A 22,041-nucleotide genomic window follows, 5' to 3' on the forward strand; every position below is an offset into this window, starting at 1 on the left:
GTCCATGCAAGTTTATGAAAACCATCTCCTTCCATTTTCTCCACTCAGGGCTTTACTACTATTCTAAGATTTTTAGAACTTTGTCCCAAAGGATCATGGCTATCTTTTGCAAGTAGAAAAGAAGAACTATTCATTAGATATACCTCTTCCTGGAAGTATAGCTCTCAGCTGCCTTTGGGTGTGGCTTAGATTGGAAAGCCAGAAAGAATTTGTGAAGCTTCTTCTCTGGTAACATTGTATTGCTAACTAGGGCATACAAAACCTTTGCCAGACCAATTATTGAATACAGCTCGTCTGCCTGGAATCCACACTCCATATTGGACATTAACACGATTGAGCGGGTTAAGATGTATTTCACAAGAAAAGTACTCTACTCCTCTACTCACAATAGAATTCCCTATGCCACCAGGCTTGAAATTCTGGGCTTGGACAATCTGATACTGTGCCACCTGCGGTCTGATCTAAGCATAGTGCACAAAATTGTCTGCTACAACACCTTACCTGTCAACGACTTCTTCATCTTCAACCACAATAATACACGGGCAAACAATTGATACAAACTCAAGGTAAAGCGCTCCAAACTCAATTGCAGAAAATACGACTTCAGCAATAAAGTGGTCAACGCCTGGAATGCTCTACCTGTGGTTAGAGCCTCAAACCCTCACAGCTTCAACCTCAAGCTGTCTACCGTGGACCTCACCTCATTCCTAAGAGGTGTGAATAAGTGTACCAGCGTGCCTACCGATAGTCTTACTGTCCCCATTTATCTGTATTTACTTCCTTTGTTCATGTTTATATTCATACCTATTTTTGTTAAAGTCCAATGATTTCAGTAAAGCTCATTCCCAAATAAATGGCGGTAGGATGGTATGGTCAGAATAGTGGTGGTGGTGGTGGTGGGGAGAACCTAGCTAATTCATATTGATTCAGTTAGTTACAAGTCAGCAAACTATGGCTTAATGGCGAGTTATCAAAATGGGTTGTAGTATTTCAAATGCACCCAATAAAGCAGCATAGTTCTAAATAAATGATTGGGAGAAGAGAACCCATCACTCTTATTCTTCCAATTACCACTGATTGAAGCACCCTAACTCTAACCCTTTTCCTACAAAGGTATAGGAATTGTTCTAGTCTTATTACTTACATCTTTTCATTGAGCTGCACCCCTTTTGCATTCACTGTGACCCTGAAGAAGGGTCAGCTGGTAGCTGGCCCACAACCATAGAGTGTACGCCCAGAGCGGCCACTGCTGGAAGATTCAGTTTGGAAGCCGCTGAAAAAGCCATGCTGGGATGGTGGTGGTGGTGGTGGCGGCAGCTGAGGTGCCCTGGCTCTGCAGGGAGACCTGGGCCAGGGCATCTTGAGGCTGGGAGGCATGTGAGTGAGAGCAGAACAGCTGCTCACACAACCCCTCTCTCCAGCCATGCAGAGTGCCATTCATTGGCATTTTGAAGGCACCAAGCCATAGGAGCCAGGTGGCAGCAAACAGGCGCTCACGCTTGGCAATACCCCTAGATCAGTGAATGGTGCTGTGCCCAGCTGGAAAGGGGGTTTGCCGGGTGGCTGCTCGTGAGCGTGGTTGCTTCATGGCTGTTGTGTTGTGCTGCTGCGACAGCGCAACACAACTGTTTGCCCCTGAGGCTGTGCCCGACTCTTTGGGAGCCCGCTTGCAAGAGAGCAGCCGCCCAGCAACCCTCCTCTTCAGCTGGGCACAGCGCTGCTCACCAACCTAGCAGTATCCCGAAGGTGCCAAGCAACACGATCACCTTTGCTTCCCCCCTGGTTCCCGCAGCTTGGTACCTTCGGGAAACCGCTAGGTTGAGGAGTGGCGCTCTGCCTGGCTGGAGGTGGGGGGTTGTCCAGAGGGCTTATTTGTGGCAGAGGGCTTATATTTTTACCCACCCAAAAAAATGTGGCATGGCCTTATTATCAGGACATGTCGCATTTTCAGGGAAACACAGTACATTTAGAAACTACCAGGGAGTAATAGTATGTGTGTTAAACTAAAAGATTGGGAGCCCTCAACATTTGCAGGCTTGCACTGGAAGTTCATTACTTATTCCAGCATGATCACCTGGAGCTTCTGAAGAAAAATCCTTTGGGCTGTCCTTAACTGGGAAGACGCCCAGAGTTATTGGGAATGGAGCAGCATATAAATGTAATTTATTGATGGTACAGCAGAGTTGGAAAACTCTGTTAACTACTAGTTTTACTTTGGTTCCAATGAGGGGGTCCTTGATGCTCTCTGAGCTTGCTTGTTCTTCTGCAGGTGTTTCATTACGCAGAAGTTTGGATAATGAAACGTCTGCAAGAAAGCAGCCAAGCTCAGGGACCACCATGGACCCCCTCATTTCAACCCGGAGCTACAAATCTCCTTCTGTCATGGTCCCAACTCATGGGATGGGATCCTGAGGATCTCTTCCGACCCAGGTGCACGATAACCTTAGCTTACTAGTTAAAAAGCTGAGGGGGAAAACTCTTGAACTCACGCATTTTCAAAGGGGGGAGGGGCTGCGGCACGTGGCAGTTCCCTTTAAGGTCCAGTTTTTAAGGGGCTTGGAGCGCATGGGCCAACAGCTTCAGGTTGGGAGGTGTGAGGGAGGGCGCAGCGGCGTGCGCCTGGCAGAGCTCTGCATCGAGCCCCTTCTGGAGTTAGGACGTCCTTTCTTTCTCCACCACACCACACCGCCTCCCAAATCTCCCGCGCCCCTCCGTCGAGGGAAGAGTTGGCGCGCGCCGCTGCCGCCTCGCGAAAGGGGGGGAGGAGGAGCTCAGCGGCCAGGCGGATTGCTGGCGGGTCCCACCTGCGGTTGATTGGCGAGGCAGAGCGGCGGACCTCGAGGGAAAAGCGAGGCGAGGGGCATTTTGCCGCTTCTCCGTCCGTCCATCCGCGTGGTTTCACGTCTTTCTCTCCCCCCTCCCCACTCTTTCTCCTCCTCCTCCTTCTGGAGCCGCCGCCTTCTTTCGCTGCCCCGCTTCCCATCTTCTCGTTCAGCCAGCCATGGAGGCATTTCCAGTCGGGGACGAACTGGGCAGCACCCCGGAACCCACCATTTTGCAGCCTGCCGGGACCGCTCCAGCGCCGGCTTATCCTGCTCTCGAGTCGCAACAAGGCGAGCACCTGCGGGTCGGGGAGGACGTCCAGTTCAGCGAAGGGGTGGAAGACAGAGGTGAGCCCTACGGTCCGGGGACGCTGCCCGCCGCCGTCGTCACCGCTGCCTCGTCCCAGGTCCAATCCTGCAGCGCCCGTTGCCCCACCCACCCTCCTAGCCACTCACTCACTCACCTACCTACCTACCCAGCCTTTCTCCGCTTCTTTTGCTCTTGGCTCTCCCGGCAGGTTCGAGCCCTGCTTAAGTTGCCACTTTTTCCAAAGCCCTCGCGCGCGGCGCAGTCGCCACCCCCCCTTGCAACTTCTGGGGGAGCCCCGTTGGATTGATCGATTGATTGATGCTTCTCCACAGAAGAGCCCCCTCTCCCTTCCCCCCTCTCCCAGTTGAGTTTCTGTAGTCGGCACCTTTGCCCGGCCTGCGCTTCAAAGCCGCTTCAGCGAAGCCCACCAGCCCACCTCAACTCCTTCCCGCCGACGGCCGGCGCGCGCTCCTTTGCGCAGAGCTACATTTTGCTAGGTCACTTGGTCAACCCCGAGCGTTGCCTTCCTCCTGCGGCTCGTCCTCGGTTAACGACCGCCTGGCCCGGGAGCCCCTCACATCGCTCGGGTCCGCACCCGTCCTTTACTTCAAAAATCCCATGGCTTTTTTTTAAAGCCTCCATTCCTCTGGCCCAAACTCTCCTCTCCTCACCAGCCTCCCTCAGCCCACTCCTGCTCTGGCCGTCGTTCCTGAGGCGCTGGCGTCAATGCAAGTTTATGCGACAAGAAATCGCTTCGCGAGTCCGTAAGACTCCATGCCGTATTCACCTTTGACACCGATCTGAGGGGGACCTCCGTTGACTTCTCCTTCCTAAATAGTGTGTGTGGGGGGGTACGTTTTCCCATCTAGGCACCTGGCAAATGAATGGTGGAGTTGGTGCTCCTGATTCTTCCCCCCTCCCCTTATTTGAAAATAAGCAGTAAAGGCATCTACCAGGATAGAAAAATAAAAACATCCCATGCCACCCACTTTTTAAAATGGGTGTGCTTGAAGGCTAGCATTCAAAATGCAAATCCAGAAGCATTCACTGACTTGCAAGCAGGCCGCCTCATTCATTGCAAAGAAAGGATGCTGTATATCCATCTCCACCCTTCCTTACAATGAAGGGACACTCGGTCTATTGTCTCCTGCCAGTGGTGGCACCTGCCCTGCACGTGCCTATTCATTGGCCTTTGCATATTTTCCCCCATTTTTTTCAGCCCCCCTCTCCCAGTCTCTAGTTTCCCACAATGGCAAGGAAGTTCCCTTTGAATTCAGACATTCCTTTGAACTTACTCCTTGCTCTTTCCTTTCAGTTATTGTTTCTAATTCTTCTTTTCAGTGGCTTTTTTTAGATCTGTTCCCCAGCTAATGTTCTGGCAGTAAGTTCCATTGTCTAAAATTGGGTGGAGGTGAATGAAATGGTGTGGTGGTGTCAGTGTTTTAAATTAAAAGTAATCTGGAGATATCTTGGTTGTTACTTTGCAACTCAGAGGAATGTGTCAACTATATGTAAGGTACAATTTCAAGAGTTTGGGGCCAGGAATAGCATGGTCTTTATTTAAACAAGGATACTCCTCCCACTGTTACCTTTTAAATCTCCTGCAGAGATTTTGCTCAGATATGATAGAGAGGAACTGAAATGATAAAAAAGAAAAATAATTGTGTGTTGGGGACATAGATGTATGGTCGAGACAAAGAATCCACTAAGCTTATTTCTATATTTGCCTTATTTCTTCTCATCTAATCTGGTTGATTATTCCCAGGGAAATCTTAGAAATATTTTTTATCCTTAAATGTTTGTTAATTGCACTATCTGTAGTTTTCAGGTGCTTTACATTGGGCCCCAATAAATGGAGGTTTTAGATGCAGCCCATTTGGAAAGTTTAAAGTCAGCCTCTCAGAATATTATTTATAATTTTTTTCTCTATCCCATTTGTTAGAAAGCAGAGAAATTTATACCATCAACAGAACAAGAAATAATCAGAAAATATAAAATATGATATTTTATGCAACACAAATTTCATTACGTTGTGAGCAGAAATAAATTATAACATTCATTTTTAAATAAAGATGGATATAAAACCCATCACATCACAATGTATAGTAGAATTTTATTATATAAAAGCATTTATAATTATTTGAAAAGAGAATAATTTTATCCAGGAATTTTGGCCTTTAAGTAATGTGTATTTTATCAATTTTTGTATTGCCTTTTGTAATTTAATTTATTTTTGAACAGTTATAATAGAGGGATTTTGTGCACCTGGCTCAGAAGTATGATGCAGATAAAATATTTTTCTGTATAGCTTGTAGGAATATTATGTTTGTATATAATTGCAAATGTGTCATATATTACATAGGTCTTTAAAGAATTAACAGTTGTAACTAAATAACTACTAAATCACTTTCAGCTGGAAGAACAGAGTATCTGTTTTATGTGGTTTAATTTAACAGGATTAGTTATTTTAGTTTCAATTAGAATGCATTGATTTTAATTACGTAGCAATAGTAAGCATATTAAATTAGAAAATATAGATTGGTATGGGAAGAAAGGTTGTATGTCTTTCACCTATTACAGAAATTAGGATTTTATTTTATTTTATTTTATTATGAATGGCTTTGTTAAGGCCTTGACTACGGAGCCCTATAGTATTTTTTATCCTAGAATCCACTAATTCAGAGGGCTTTGTTTAATCCTCTGATAGTTAGACTCTGATAGTGATTTGATAAGACTATTTGTGCTTCCATGTAAGATAATAGTACCAAAGTAGGAATTTGATTTTTATCCAAAAATTAAAATGATGTTTAAAAAAAGGAGGGAGGCAAGAACAGTTTTCAAATGTTGTTAAATAGATAAGTTAAAATTGCTGATATAATAAACTTAGAATTGGAAAAAAAAAGTAAAATGGAAATAAATTCTATTATCACCTATATCTATTGTAGATATGCCAGCACTCTCTCTCTTGCTCTCCCTCCGTCCCTCCCTCTCTCACACACACACCAACCACAAAAGCAGGTTTATGCTTTTGACTGACCAGCATCCCAAGGAAGTGTTCCTTTGTGCTTTGATATCTAATTAAGAATTGAAGTGTAAGTGCAGAGCCTAAGGAAACCTTCATATATACACATCCTTCTGTATGATTGCAGTATGCTCCAGGCGGTAATTAGGCTCCTTCAGCCTTATAGAAATCTAGGTTCAGAACTGAATCAACACATCTTATTTGCAATAAAATGATTGATTGGCTTCTACTGTAAGATACAAATACACATAGGGGCGTATTTGGTAGATTCCATACAAATCCAGTTATAATTTGTGGCAAGGAACAGACTAAAGTAACAGACATATGTTTGTTTCTTCTCATCAGGTTTGCTAGAAAGCAGTACAAAATTAAAACCTCATGAAGCTCAAAACTATAGAAAGAAAGCATTGTGGGTTTCGTGGGCCTCCATTATTGTTACACTGGCTCTGGCTGTGGCTGCTTTCAGTAAGTATTGAACCACTTTCTCATATTTAGATTGTGTCTTCAGCAACTGCATGCTATACAACGCACAATATGATACTGCTGAAATTACATAGAAAAGGCTGCCTGTTCCAGTTTTCCTGAAAAAGTCGTCATTGCTGAAATTTAGAAGAAAGATTAGATGTTGAAAATGTTTTGAACTTGTATGGATACGAGTATGCATTTTTAGTGGGGAAAATATTATATGGTTTGTCTTTTTTTAAACAAAAGGAGTTCATTGAATAACTTAAGTATTCTGCAGAGATGCAGAGACAATGCATGCAATAACCTATGTAAAGACAGAATAATTATTGCAACATAACCGCTAGTTAATATTTGAACTGCAGCCTACCATTTTGATAGGATTACATCTTCCTTGAGGTAACTTTAATGATGCCCATGTGGATATGATTTTCTGCTTTGGGCTATTTAAGTTAATATTCCATTGAATGTATTATTATTTTTTGTCAATTAGCCTATGTGGACTCCAAAACTGAATGTAGCTTTAAAAAAAAATCAAATGAAGGAAGGAAGGTTATTTCATTTAAAAAGAAACTTAAGTAGCTCAGCACAAAACATTGCACACTTGTTAGTAGGGAAGCTAACCCATGAATAATGCAAAATGATCTTGAATTCAACAAAGTGAGCTTGTGGTGTGAGATGCAAAATTTGATAATGGTTACAAAAATCAATTGCATTTTTATTTGAATTGCCAGAATTTTTATTTATTTATTCACTATAAAAACAGAATGAAAAAGACAAAGGATTTGTGTGAGATAGTGAAAATACAATCTTAATGTGAGAAAGGCAGACAGGATGCTTCTGCAGCATATGTTCCAGTGCTAATCTGCAGCAGTGGGCTATTGCTGAAAGTTGGTGTCAGCTCCCAAGGGGGGTTATTAGACTTTGGCCAAATGGGCTCTGCAGAATTTAGCATATATTACTTGGAGTAATTTGTATGGAAAACACACGCCGATGTATCTATTTTTGAAAGGAAGGAAGGAAGGAAGAAATATAAATGCAGAACTCATCTGTAAATCAAAATACAGCCTCTGTAGATTTGTTCTATGTCACTGATAAAATTTGCTACCTAGAAATTGGGTCAGTTCTCAAACCAGAGCTGTGGCTAGGATAGCAGTCTATGGCATTTTAGGTAAAAGGATTAGTGAAAAAAAAATCTTCAGAGAGATCTTTCCCCTTTTCATCTGTCAAGAGGTAGTATCAGTAACACAGCAGCGTCTATTCTGTATATGCTAATAATCCTGTTGTAGCATTTGCTTGAAGTATGTACAGATGGAATCATTTGAGTGTAATTCTTAACATTGACCAAATGTGCAAATTTGCATTAAAACTTTGGGATAAAACTTTCTAAGCATCACTTGATATTACTATATTGAAATATGTGAGTAACAGGGGCTTACATTGAAAGTGGGAGACAAGTGCCTCATCTAGGGAACTGAGAAGATAAAGCCAAGGTTTTTAGAATTCTAGTTATTTAATTATTTATTTATTGAATTTATATTGATGTCTATTCACACATGGCGACTCAAGACGGCTTACAGAATATAAAACCTCATTTAAAACAATAAAACAATAAATACCATACCATACCTTTTGGAAGAGTGTTAGAGTGTGGGCCATTTCAATCTCTGGGGGAATGATGTTCCAGAGAGAGGGAGCCACCACGGAGAAAGCCCTTCTTCTGGGTCCTATCAAGTTTATCTTCCTAGGGGATGGGATCTGCAAAATTCCCTGTCTCCCCGCTCTGATGGATCGGGTAGATATTGCTTGTATCCTTAGCTAAATTCTTCAAAGTTGTAGTCCTTCACACTTCATAATTCTTCAAATTTGATAATTGGTCCATTTCAACTTTTTATCGTCATTTAGAGACATCTCATTTTTTAACTGAAGCTCAACATCTCTCTTAGCCAGCAACATGAACAGAATTAGTGTAATGCAGTGCAGCCCTAGGGATTCTATTGAGAAGTAACCACCATTGTATTCAATGGAAGTTAAGTTCCAAATAGCTGATATTGAAGGCCTTTGTGTGGGTGGGTGTACAAGTTTTAAAGTGATAGATAAGATAGAATAGTTTCAAAATTTCATTAGGAAATTAGAAGTGCAAAGCAAAAATATTTCAATATTTGTGGGATAAAAAGCAAACTTCTTGTTCAAAATTATTAATACAGGAAAAGGCAAATGACCTTCAGAATTAATTTCCTATGTTTTTATAATGTTATGTAGGAAAGACCTTGGGAGTCTGAGGTAAAAGATGCTATTTAGGGAATGCTCAAATAGGAGAGAGGGTGATAGAAACTGCAGCTGCATGGCACATGCAGGGAAGGAAACTCAGAAAGCATCTTTCCTAAAGATCCGTGGAGATTCTCTATCATCCACATCATGGTTGTCCCAAAGGTGCTTTTTCAAGAGGCAATTGGACTTTTTCTTTGAAGACATTTCACTTCTCATCCAAGAAGCTTCTTCAGCTCTTTGGAACATCCTTCCTAAATTATCAGACTGTAAAAAGAGACTGATGGGAATTTGAACTTTCAGATTTGCAAGATTCTGTTAATGTACTCCTTACAATAAAGTAGAATTAACTTGTCCTGTTTCAGTTAGTCTGCTCTAACTGCGAAGGCTGATAGTTTCAGCACTATTTAAAAACAAACCTACAGGTATATAGATTTAGAAGTATACGTTAAGATATTTAAATTTAGTAGCTGGGGCAGTGTGCTGTGTGATTTACCTGATGATGCTTCTGTTTGCCTGATATATATCAAAAACTGACTGTACAATTCCCTGGCAATACATCATTCTGAGCACTGGGAAACCTATAGAAGAAACTAAAGGATGCATGAGTTCCACAAAAGATACAGGAAGTTTCTCATGTAATTATGCTGCACCGATGAGTAGCGGTGAACATTCTTAAGAACTTCTCTTTTTTTTTTTTTTGAAGTTTAAGATACAAAGATAAAAAAACTAATACAAATAAGAAAACTAAGAAAAAAGTGTAGAGATAAAAGGTAGAAAGGAAGAAAAATATATTTAAAAAGTAAAAAGGAAGAAATTGTTCTTCTTCAAGACAAATACAATTTCAGTAACTTTATTTTCTCTAAGTTTTCAACCAAATTTTATCTTTTATCTATTAGGAAAAAATAAAGCTCCATCATTCAATCTTAAACAGTAATGGTTCATTAAGAATTTTTAGAACTTAAACAAGTATATCAGTTTCATATCCACTTTACAATAATTTGCCATTTTCTTTCGAAATACAATAAAAAAACCCTCTTTCAATTTCTTATCTCATAGCTATAAACAAATCTTTAAAGTCTTATTTACTTTTTAAAAATCCGTTAAGACTAACAGAAACAATTAAAAAATGGATGATTAATCTCTTCAAATAATTAACTGTTTGTCTTATTTTTCTCTCAAACCCCTTCAAAAGTTTATTACTTCGCTTTTAATACCATCTTCTCAATTCCTCTAAAAATACAGCAACTAAAAAATCTATTCCAATATTTTATCTATCAACAAATATTTAAAGCCTTTCAGTTCTGGACAAGAAAAAACCATTTCACTACAAAAAATATACATTTTAACCTTGATCAAATAAGCCAACTTTATAACACTTCTTACTTTTAAAAGTCTTGATTTTCATTTCTTTTAGGTAGTGTCCCAAAAGATTTTTTTTCATTCTCTTTTTATCTTTTCTCAGGAACTCCTTCATTTTTGTCAATATCATTTTTGCATCCTGTCAACTTTGAATCATATCCAGAACAGCCTGATTCACAGTTGTATCATCTTCTATCTCCTCTTTTAATCTCATTTTTATAGAAACAGACAATCTTAACAGAATGTTCTGAGTACATTATTGCTAAATATTCTTCCAGAGATAAAATACTTTCCTCCATTCTGAATTAGGGGTTTTCTCCTTTAATTCTAATCTTTAATAAAGATTAGAATTATCTTTATGGTCACCTTTAGCTACCAGCCTTTAAGGGTTTCTCTTGTCATGTTTTTCTCTCATTCAGAACATTTTCTCAAGAAAAGATTTCTTACACTGAAATTAAAGATCTCTATATATTTTAATGGATTTTTAAAAAAACAAATCACAACAAGTATTATAATTATTTCAGAATCTTACTCTAGTCAATCTGACCCCTTAGTACATTTAAAACTTTTTAAAATCAACGTTCTAATCATCCCTTTGCTGCTTATATTGAAATAAAATATTTTTCTTTAAATTCTTCAACTCACATGAAACTTTTTTCACTAAGGATTGAAGGAAAAATTACCTAGTGTAATAAACTGTGCCCTTCTGAAGGATCTTTGTATGCAAAAAGCAATTTATGAGCCATTTCAAGCAAAAGTGATTAAAAGGGCAAAATCGGTGTCTTTTTAAAGGCTTTGAACCATGGTTTGAGCAAAGCTGATTTTTGACTGCCAGAGTTCTAAAATTTGCGGGAGACCACTGTTTTTACCTATTCAGTCTTGTCATGGGGAGCATCAGTATGGAGCATTATGGACAATCCCAGATCCCTCTCTTAATCTGGTGAGGAGTTCAGGAAAACTGATTCATTCACTGGATCATTTTTTCAACAAGATCATCAGCTCTGTTCTTGTGGAGCTGTCTTCAGTTCGCCATTGCTTCCATAGTACATAAGGTATTTTTCTGACCTAAATTGTGTCCAAAGAAATTTCTCCAACGAAGACTATGGATAGCCATATGCACCACTGAAACAATTCTTTACAAGTTGTGAGAACGTAAATTATTCATGGAGGTTAGGATTAGGATTCCTTATTGTTCCTTTCAATGAAACTTGGAGTACTTTTATTTTGTATTTTCCTTCTACTGCCAGCAGTTTCCATGTTTAGGCAATTCAAATGCTAGTTGACAGCTTGCTGATAGTCACCTGTGTGATGTGATTGGTTTTTGCTGGCCTGAGAATCCTTTTAGACACCTGCTATTTATGGCACATGTTTTCTAGCACACAATTCTTTAGCTACTGCTGTTTAGTCAAACTGCTTCTCATTCAAACTGTTCACAATAGCAAAGTAATCAAAAGGCAAGTTGGATCTTGTGGTCCATGATTGCAACTATTTTTTGCGCTCCATTGACACATAATGTTAAATTATAATGTGATTTGTTGGGCTCTTCTCAATATGTTGTACAAGCCAGCTACTATGACTTGTTTAATGAACCATGGTTAAATTATCATGAAATGTACAACCATTTTTCTATAGATAAACCAGAGAATAATGAGGCATATGAACTAATCTATAGTTGCAAAAGACATTTCTCATGTTATGATTAAAAATATAAGCGCTTCGCTCCTTTTTAACCTGAGTTTTAGATTGAAAAATAGAGCATTTTCAGTAGTAAAGAGAACTATTTGTTCCTACCTAGACATGTCAAGCTGAAACTATACATTTAACATGAGTTCATCAGACATTCTTAACAAACCAAATAAGGGATAATTTGTCATTGGTGTTACTTACCAATTGGCTCCAGGAGTGTTTTTATCTTAGGGAGTAAGAATAAGATTAAAACTTATTTTTATATAGTAAAAATATCAAGATCTAGTTTTAGTTAATACCGTATTATTCAGAATATAAGACACACTGCAATATAAGATGCACCAAGGTTTTAAAGAGGCAAATTTTTAAAAAAGTTTTTGTACTCTGCAAAACTCCCAAAAATGGCCCATTCCCCCTCCAAAATGCCCGAATCACCTTTAGGGGGCTTATAGAGTACTCCTGGGGGCTGGGGGGGGAATTGAGCAAAAAATGGCTCATTTTTCACTCATTTCTGCCTTCCCCAGTCCACAGAAGCTCTCTGAAAGCCTTCTACAGGCTCTGCATGGCCATTTTGGTGAAGGGGATGGGGTTTCGGGAGGCATAAAATGCTGTAGTTAGTGTATAAGATGCACCCAGATTTTCAGCCTCTTTTTTGAGGGAAAAAGGTGCATCTTATATTTCGAAAAATATGGTACATTGATTTTGACCAGAAAGAAAAATCTTAGCTTCTCTGTCAAGATCATTTCAACTACCAGAATGAGTCTTTGATTACTATTTCATACAGTGTCTTTTTTTCTTATGGTGTGAGAATTGGTAATGAAGAACGTATTGACGGAAGAAGAAATTTATGCTTTCTTTGATGTTGATTATAAATAGAAAATTTAGAGCATTATTTCTTTACTGCATTTCTTTTGGCATAGAAACATGGCATGTCACATAATATAATTTGTTTGTTTTTCATGTTTTAATTGGTTGAGTTTTATACTTTCTGAAATGATTTTACATGTCTTTTAAGTTTTGATTGGGAACTGCCCAGAGTTGGTTGAAAGAAGGAAACCTGTCATAAATGCTTTAAATAAATAAATAAAATAATTTGCTTGCTTCTGGCTTATTTTGTTTTTGTGGATTCAGCCACTGTAGTTTGTAAGGTATGGTTTATGGTTTAGTGCACAGTGAGTGTTAAGATAAAGTATGCTCTTAAGAGTTTGCAGAGGGTGATTATTGGTGAGATTATGTGTATGAATAGAATGCAAATAAAGAGTTAAGTGGGCAGTTCATTATAAGGAAAACATACAAAACTAAGAATTTACAAGCACAGGTGTTAGAAGAAAAGATGATAGCTTGAAAAGAGAAAAAAGATAAGAGGGTCTATGGAAATTCTTAGTTATCCAGATCATGGTTGCCCCAAAGATGCTTTTTCAAGAGGCAGCTGGACTTTCTGGTATTTCTTTTGAAGATGTTTATTTTGAAGATGTTTGCTTCTCATCCAAGAAACTATCCAGTCAGAGCTGTCATCCAGCCAGTCCCATCCAAGTGGACCATCCAGTCAGAGCTGAAGAAGATTCTTGGAGGAGAAGCAAAATGTCTTCAAAGAAAAACCAGAAAGTCCAGTTGCCTCTAGAAAAACAAGATAAGAGAGTGTTTATAAAGATAAAAAAGACAAGCAATGTAGACTTTGCTCTTCAATTGAATAATTAGAAAGCATTATGGTCGATGTATCTCTAGAAACAGAAACCTGCATTCTATATCAGGGTTTTTCAAATTCTGTTCCATGCAGTGGGATTATGTGAGAGATCTGGAGGTCTACCTTTCATGGGTATTCTATAGAATCTAATCTACAGAAGGGAAAAAGGCTAGTTCATGTCTTATTAAGCTACATTGTCTTGAACGCTGCCAATATTTGTGATAAAAAATATTGCAGTGTATGGTTTGATTTTGCTGGTGGTATGCCTCCAAGTTTTCAATCTTGGAACAAATAGCACTATGTCTATTTTAAAATATGATTATGACTTCAATATGAAAACAAAACTGTATCAAGAGTACATAAATATTGAGTTAGAGTGCCATGAAACAGAACTCCAATAAATGAATTATATCTATACTACATAAATATTGAATTAGAGTCTAATGGAACAGAACTCATATAACTAGAAGTCCACATTGGAGGACAGAAGTAGATTATTTATTAAATTTAGAGGCTGCCCAACTTTAACACAGTTAAAATAATGCAATACAGACAATATTAAAAGCAAGTATGTGTGTGTGTGTGGGGGGGAGAATCTAATTCTGCTTCCATTGCCCCAGTTATCTCTAGGTGCACCTCTGGTTATTGTTTACAAAGATTTTCCACAGAGTAAGATAACTTTTTTAGGGCCAGAGAGCTCATAAGCATTCCTTTGCCAGACCAGGTAAATTCAACTGAAACCTCATGATTGTCAACACACACGTGTACAGGGGTTTCAAACTTGCAGTATCATGTTGCCATCATGGGACGTATTATGACTTTTCCCCACTTTGCTAAATTGGGGATGAGCGTGGCCAGCACATGACACATCTGACCCATGGCCTGTAGGTTTGACACCCCTACTGTAGTCCTATGCTCCTAACCCTGTCTTCTGTTTGACAGTCTTTTCACATAGTTGTTGACTATTTGAAGACTGCTATCAGATTTCCCATCTTCTTATGTAGGATAAACATATTTAGATAATGATGTAGAAGCCGCAGGCATCTTCTCTGACATCATGATCATTGCCTATTCATATGCTTGAAAATTAATGCCAGCAAAGCAAAGTTTTTGAATCACAATAATGAAAGTGTGAATGGCCTTGTGTGACGAGGGCAAGAGATGCTGCCTAGGAAACAGTCAGACAAAAGAGGCAGAAGCCCTCAGTAGGTTAATAGAGAAAGAAATTTAGGAAAAAATCCTAATTGCCCAGGGAGTTAAAAATGGCAGAGGGATGTTTGTACTTTCAGACTTGTAAGAATGTTAATTTTGCTTTATAATAAAATAGAATTATTTCTCCTAGTCATGGTTCTTATCTGATTTACCTGGAAGGGCTAATATAAGGTGAATTTTATTATTAAGTTTGTGGAAGTCTTTGCTAAAGTCCAGGTACATTAAATTATGTCAGTCCCTTAATTTACTAAAATAGAAATTCTATCAGATTACATTCATCTGATATACAGTAATTTGTGACACATCTACATTGGTTCCTATTAATTGTGGCATACCTATCCAAGCTGCAAAAAGTTGCTGTTTTATAAAATATTTGACGATTTTGTCCAGTAAAGACATCACCCTGACTGATCTGTAGCTTTTCAGATCTTCTTTCCCTTTTTTGAAGATCACTATTGCATTCTATTTGCAGTACTTTATTGTTTAAGGACTTTACTAATCCTCCCAGGAGTTCTTAGAAATTAGCAAAAAAGATTTCTGCAATCATCCTTACCAGTTCCTTTAGTTCCTTCCATTATATCCTCTGGGATATAAGGCATTTGAGGCTGGAGACCTGAATTTATTTATATTAGCTAAGTTCTCTTTTATCTTCTCCTCCAGTTATTCTAAGGCGCAAACCTTTTCTTCCAGTGGTATAACAATGAGCAACAAATGATCCATTCTTTGCTGAAAAAAGACAATACGAAATAGAAGTTAGGTAGCTCTGCATTGAAATCATTAGTATTCATTACTTTATCCTCACAAAGGATCTTTCTCATCTTTACCTTTTATTTCTAATATATCCAGAGAAACCTTTGATATCTCTTTTAATATCTTGCACAGGCCTTAGCTGATTCTGAGCTTTAGCATTTTTGACAGAATTCCTGAAGTTATACAGTTCTATACAGTTATCATTTCCTGTATATGTCTCCTTCTCTTTTCAGTATTTTACAGATGTCCATCTACTCTGTTCTTTTTAAATTTCTCCTATTTTTCCTTTTTTGGGAGGTTTTTTTTTTGCACTTTCTTCTTAAGGATTTAAGCCAGTTCTGACTTGCAATTCATCTGCTCTTCTGATATCAAGTATTTATGTTTCAGTTGCTTTTCCTCTGGATTTCAGAAATTCAAATATAATACAGTCTCCCCCCCTCCCCCCCAGTGCTGTTCACCTTCACTGCTTTAACAAATTTCTCTATGTTGGCAAGGATTAGGTCCAGCATAGTTTGTTCCTTATTCTTTCTTCCACCTGAAAAATGAAGTTCTCAGTAAGAGGAGAAAAGAATTGGTTGGTCATATGGTTGTTGACAGTTAGATTCCCAATAGATATCAGGATAATTGAAACTTCCTTTATCATTATTGTATGCTTTTTTAAAAAGACTGATTATCTGATGCAGGTAAGCTACATCTGTATGTTCCGACTGCTCAGGTGGTCTATAGCAGGGGTCTCCGACCGTAGCAACTTTAAGCCTGGCAGACTTCAACTCCCAGAATTCTAGGAGTTGAAGTCTACCAGGCTTAAAGTTGAGGTTGACCCTTGGACTACAGTACGGTATCTTCCATGGTATCCCCTTTGTTTCTCTTTTTACTTTGGTACTTCACACACATCTCTAGTGCTGTTTGATACAAAATAAGGCAATAGCAATGTGTATTTTTTAGATTTCATTAACAAATATTTATTATTTGAAAATGTAGTGCTTTGAAATCGGAAAATAAGTCTTATGATTCTGTGTATCATACTCTTCCTAATTAGATTTGCTAGCATGACTCTCTGCTTAGAATGTCAAAGTTACCATAAGGTTGTAGTTACTGGCTTAAATTCAAGGCTCAAAAACTGCTAAAATATGTGTCTATTTGCATGGATCTGTTGATTATTTGAAAAACTAATCCAGTTTCTGAGTTCAAATGTCAAATGATTTAACTGTGGTATATTGAATAAATAATTGGCTGGGTTACACAATGTACCAAAACCAAAACCAAAACCAAACCGTGCTAATCTAATGAAAGCTTAGAGGCATGATTCCTAAAATTATATGCAGTGAACACATCATATGACCTCTGCCTAGGCTCAGTTTCCTATCCGACATTTTATAACATAAAAATCAAAATGGTGGAGGGATACATCCTGGGAAGAAAGTGGTAATGAGGTATTTGACATTAGTTGTATCATATTTTCATGTATTGTTTCATATGTATAAATCACATTTGTGGGTTTATAATATTCAAAGCCATGATTTGCTTCACTAAAGTTGTTGCATCAATAAAAATTGAATGGCTTCATAATCATCTAGGTCAGTGGTACTCAACCTTTTTGGCACTAGGGTCCGGTTTTGTGGAAGACAGTTTTTCCATGGACTGGAGAGAAGGGATGGTTTCAGTTTGGGTCACTTGCCCTCTCCTCACTTCCAGCTGTGCAACCTGGTTCCTAATAGGCCCTGACTGCTCTGTGGCCTGGGGATTGGGGATCCCTGATCTAGGGCATAACTCTAATTGTAAATTATTCCTGGGCTTGTAAAATATATTATATCAGAAGACAAAATTACGTTCAAAATGTGCATTCAGCCATTTACTGGGGAGTGTAGCAACATATTTCCTCGAACCATTGTGTAACAGCATGAACTAAGTTTTTAAAATTAAGTTCAAATTCTTATCAATTGAAAAAGAGTGGTTAAGAGGTGCTGTAGATAAGAGACTCTTTGTAGGATATGGGACATTAATATTTTGAGTAAATAAATCCTTAATATTACTTAGTCCTTACTTCATGATACAATAGAACTACTATTCTGTGATTTGCTTTGCTTTGGCAGTAAACATTTATCAGCCCATCATTTCCAGCTGTGTGGAACTAATAATACCCAAAGGAGCCTCTTCCATGGCTTTGACATGTGAGATATGAGGTCTGCAAAAACCAACTCATCACTTTAATGAACAAGGCATAGTATTTCAGATATAATGAAGTGTAAAAAAGTAAAATAAAATTTTAGTTAAAGATTTTAAAAAATCTAAAGGGCAGGTTTTCATAATATCTGTTATGCAATGAACAGAAAAAAATACTGATCTTAGGTGGATAAAACAGATCTGGCAAATAGATTATCCATTGCTTTATTCCGTAACATAAAAAGTGGAATGATATTCTTTCTATTCTTTCCTATTATTTCAATATTCCAATGTGTTTTGATTGCAATCTCCCAAACTTTAAAATCTGTTTGTTTATTGATTTATTAGCATTTCTAACAATTGCCAACAATTATCTTAGTGTTAGGGATTTGATTCTGAAGAAAGCAAGATTTATGCTGAATCTTTTCTTTAGGTATTGCAGTTTATATTTTAATATGTATTTCCTCTTTTCAGTCAACCTAAAGAAAGAAGGAAAGGTTATGCAGGTATATAGAGAACATGCTATAATTTTGAACCTGAATATAAAATACTTCATCCTGAAATGCTGATGTCTATTTTCTGTTATGGAATAAAGATAATACTCATTAAAGGATTTTAGACATCAGAAACATTTTTTTTTACTGCTTTGGTATTCATTGCTTCACTTTTGCAAAATGGTGTCAGGGTTCATTTAGAATTGCCAGCATTGAGTTATAATAATCTTAATTTATTGTTAGGTATTGTACTAGGGTTATGGAAGTGAATTAACACTGTTTTTAGTATGCTGTATTTTAACTCAGATTATTGTATGATATTCTATTTACAGCATTAGGAGCGTTACTAATTATATGATTGAGTGTAACTCAATAAATGAGAACACAATATTTGTTACAATTAGTGATTATCCAATAAATACTTGATATTTTAGCTGCAGTGCAGGAAAATAGCAATAAATCAACACACGGTGAACCTGATTGCAGTCTCAGGTTAAAAAAAGATTGGTGCATAAATACCTATATCAAAGACGGGAGATGCAAATGAATGTATAAATTATTAAACTATTGCTCTAACTATACAAACAGCATTTTCCCTGAGTTGATATAAATATAAGAAAGACATGCTAAAAGAAATAAGCAGGTATCAGAAAGCCAAGAAGACATGATCAGAATAATATCAAAAGGATAATTCACTAAGCCAGAAAATTTGACTGTATATTTTATGGGGAAATATAAGGGTTGATTACTGTTGTGATGTTCTACAAAGCAAGGGATGGTTAGAAATAAAAATAAGAGGAAATACCATTTGGGTGAAAATGAATAGTGATTTGGAGGTAGATGAAGAGGGCTGAGCAAGCAGTCTATAGCTGAGTAAAAATACAAGTGATTAAATGATTGAAGATGAAACCTAAGTGAAGGAATATTGAAATAATATTTTAGAGATTTGTTTGAGAACTACTATTATTGGGAAGCCTGAAATTGAAATAAATGTAGAGTTTATATTTATATTTATATTCACATTCACGTACATACATACCCTGAGAATGTTAAAATTGGTAAGTCTGCCATGAAAACGGTGTGAGTGAAGAACTATTAAAATATGGCTCTGCTTTGTTTACAACTTTACATAGAGAGTGTCTGAAGTGACACTGATGTGTCTATGAAAACTGTATGTATAACTCATGACTGGATTTACAGTTTCCTTGTCAAAGGAAAAGATCAAGAATGAATGAAAAAAATATGATTAGATTGTTAAATGTTCCTAGTTCAGATCCTACTATAAGAAATGATAGTGAACAAAATCTGGGAAATGAAATTATTTCATGATGGAGACCAGCTTCCTGTATTTTGTAAGAAGTGAAAATGTTTCTGCATGGTTCCATCTACTTTGCTATATGGAAGTAAATGTTGAGAATGAATGCACTAGGATTGGTCTATCTGGAAAACAATACAATGGTACCTTGGCACTCTTATTAATTGGTTCCGGGAGGTGCTATGAGTACCAAAAGTGATGAGCACAAAAATGATTTTCCCCATAAGGAATGATATAGTGAGTCACAAGGCAGCCAACTCTGACAAGTTCTAGCTTGTGTGTTGAGTGCCAAACAAACAATGAGTACCGGGATAAAATTTTCATATCAAGTGCATTGGGTACCAAATTTGATGAGTTTCAAAGCAGTTGAGTACTAAGGTAGCACGGTATATGGTAAAATAAGAGACAAGGTAGCAATAGCCCTTAGACTTATGTTCCTCTTTACAGTGCTTTACAGCCCTCTCTAAGCATTTTACAGAGTCAGCATATTGCCCCCAACAATTTGGGTCCTCATTTTTCCCACCTCGGAAAGATGGTAGACTGAGTCAACCTTGAGGCTGGTGAGATTTGAACTGCCAAATTAGCCTGCAGAAGTAGCCTGCAGTACTGCACTCTAACCACTGCACCACCATGGGTAAAGAATGTATGCATGTCAAATGAATGTGGACTGAATACAACAGTAAGTGACCAGTGTGAAAGAAGCACATTATGATGGCTTGGTTATATGGACCAATTGTCCATCACAAAACAGATCTATGAAGGAAGACTGAATGGATGGAGAGAAAGGATAAGGTTAAGAAACTTGTAGTTGCATGGAGTCGCTGAAAAAAGAGAGGAGAAAGTGTATGAAAAAGAAAATGGAAGTGGTAGAAGCAAGATTTTCTTGTAAAGATAGAATAGCATGAAGGGATACAGTAAATTTAGTTGTTATCTCATACCTTTAATTTCTTTGCCTGCTATTTCTTCTTTTCATTAATACAGATTGCACCAAAAGGGAAGATTATGATGAGTTAATATGTATGTATGGGTATGTACTAAATTATTTGGTAATTATTTTGGAGATTTTTTTTCTTATAAATTATTTTTTAAAACATTTAAACAAATATAATAAATAGCTATGTAAAAAAAGAATTTTAAGAAAGACATATAGGTGGTCCTTGGTTAATGGCAACTTGTTCAGTGTCTGTTTAAACTTGTAATGGTATAAATGGTACTTATGCCCAGTCCTTGGAGTCCTGGTCAACAGAGCAGCTCATGGTCACATGGTTGCCACGTAGAGGATCCACTACCAGTATCCAGTACCTTTTGGGAACACCTTTAAACATGAGATCGCATATCACTTGTGATGGACAGTCATAGGAATCCAGGAAAAGTTGTGGCTGCTTTAAGAAATACTTATCAAGTGCTATCTGCATGCCAAATTTTACTGTATGTTCAGATCTGGATAATATTCAGAACTAAGAAGGAAGACAAATATTGTATCATCCTTGTATTGTACTGTTTTAATTCATATTAGACACGACTCGTGACCTGTTGGGTCATCATTTCAGAGATATTTTGTTACCAGATTCCTCAATACTTTCAACAATGGCTGAGGTTCTAATGTAATGGAAAAGTTCTTAAAAATTCAGGAAAATATTCAGAGATGTATCTGTCCTGGAAGTAGTCCATGTTGAATTGTATAGCACAGTCAAATGTCAACAGTTGACCACAGAATTTTTTTAATGGCATTTTATATTGTCATAAAATGCTTTGTGATAATTTTTATGTTGTAAAATAAAATTTTATAAAATTTGAGGAGATATCTTTGTTGAAAAAGTGTTGCTCCATGAAGCACCATTTCACCCAATTATAGGTTAGAGATACAAGAGTTTTAGTAATATATAAAAATAGATAGAATTATGCTTTAAGAATACTGGATTGGAAAAGATGGTAGTTGTAATCAAACTTAAACTTCTGAAACATTTCAAATAAACAGACATCATTACTTTAATAAATGAAGGACAATAAAAATTACAAAACTCTTATGTGCTATCAAGTTGTTGAGGACTCTTAGTTGTCATATAGGTAGATTTTTTCCAGGAAGATTGCCCAATTTGGTCCTTCAGGTCTTCTAACAGTATACCTAGTGTAATTGAGTCCATCCACTTTCTTGCCATCCTCTTTTTCCTTCCACCTTTCCAGACTTCTCCAAAGAGCTACCGTATTTTTTGGAGTACAAGACGCACCAGAGTATACGACACACCAAGAGGCAAATTTTTTAAAAAAACTTTTTGCAAAAACAGTCCTGTTTTTTTAAAAGGGCATGAATAGCCCTTAGGAGGCTTGTAGAGTGTTCCGGGGGGGGGGGGGGGAGGGAGGAGCAAAAAATGCCTCATTTTTTGCAAAAATGTGTCTTTTTTGTCAAAAAAAGGGGCATTAGGAGGCTTATAGAATGCTGCTGGGGGGGGCAAAAATGGGCTATTTTTCGCACATTTCTGCCCTCCCCAGC

The 22,041-nt window shown here is 37.6% G+C and overlaps 1 protein-coding gene across 1 annotated transcript in view; it reads left to right on the forward strand.

Annotated features, from left to right (window-relative positions):
* The first annotated feature begins 2,839 nt into the window (after positions 1-2,839).
* TMEM163 (transmembrane protein 163) overlaps positions 2,840-22,041 on the forward strand; it is a 90,537-nt gene continuing 71,335 nt past the window's right edge. Inside the window, exons 1-2 of the mRNA XM_087711878.1 lie at positions 2,840-3,170; positions 6,500-6,619. Coding sequence (XP_087568004.1) covers positions 3,002-3,170; positions 6,500-6,619 — 289 coding nt within the window. The 5' untranslated portion in view covers positions 2,840-3,001. The remainder of the gene's footprint in view (positions 3,171-6,499; positions 6,620-22,041) is intronic.

Source organism: Thamnophis sirtalis, unplaced genomic scaffold (assembly GCF_051295495.1).
Source record: "Thamnophis sirtalis isolate CommonGarterSnake01/CBP01778 unplaced genomic scaffold, rThaSir2_p1.2 scaffold_1, whole genome shotgun sequence".
Lineage (NCBI taxonomy): Eukaryota > Metazoa > Chordata > Lepidosauria > Squamata > Natricidae > Thamnophis > Thamnophis sirtalis.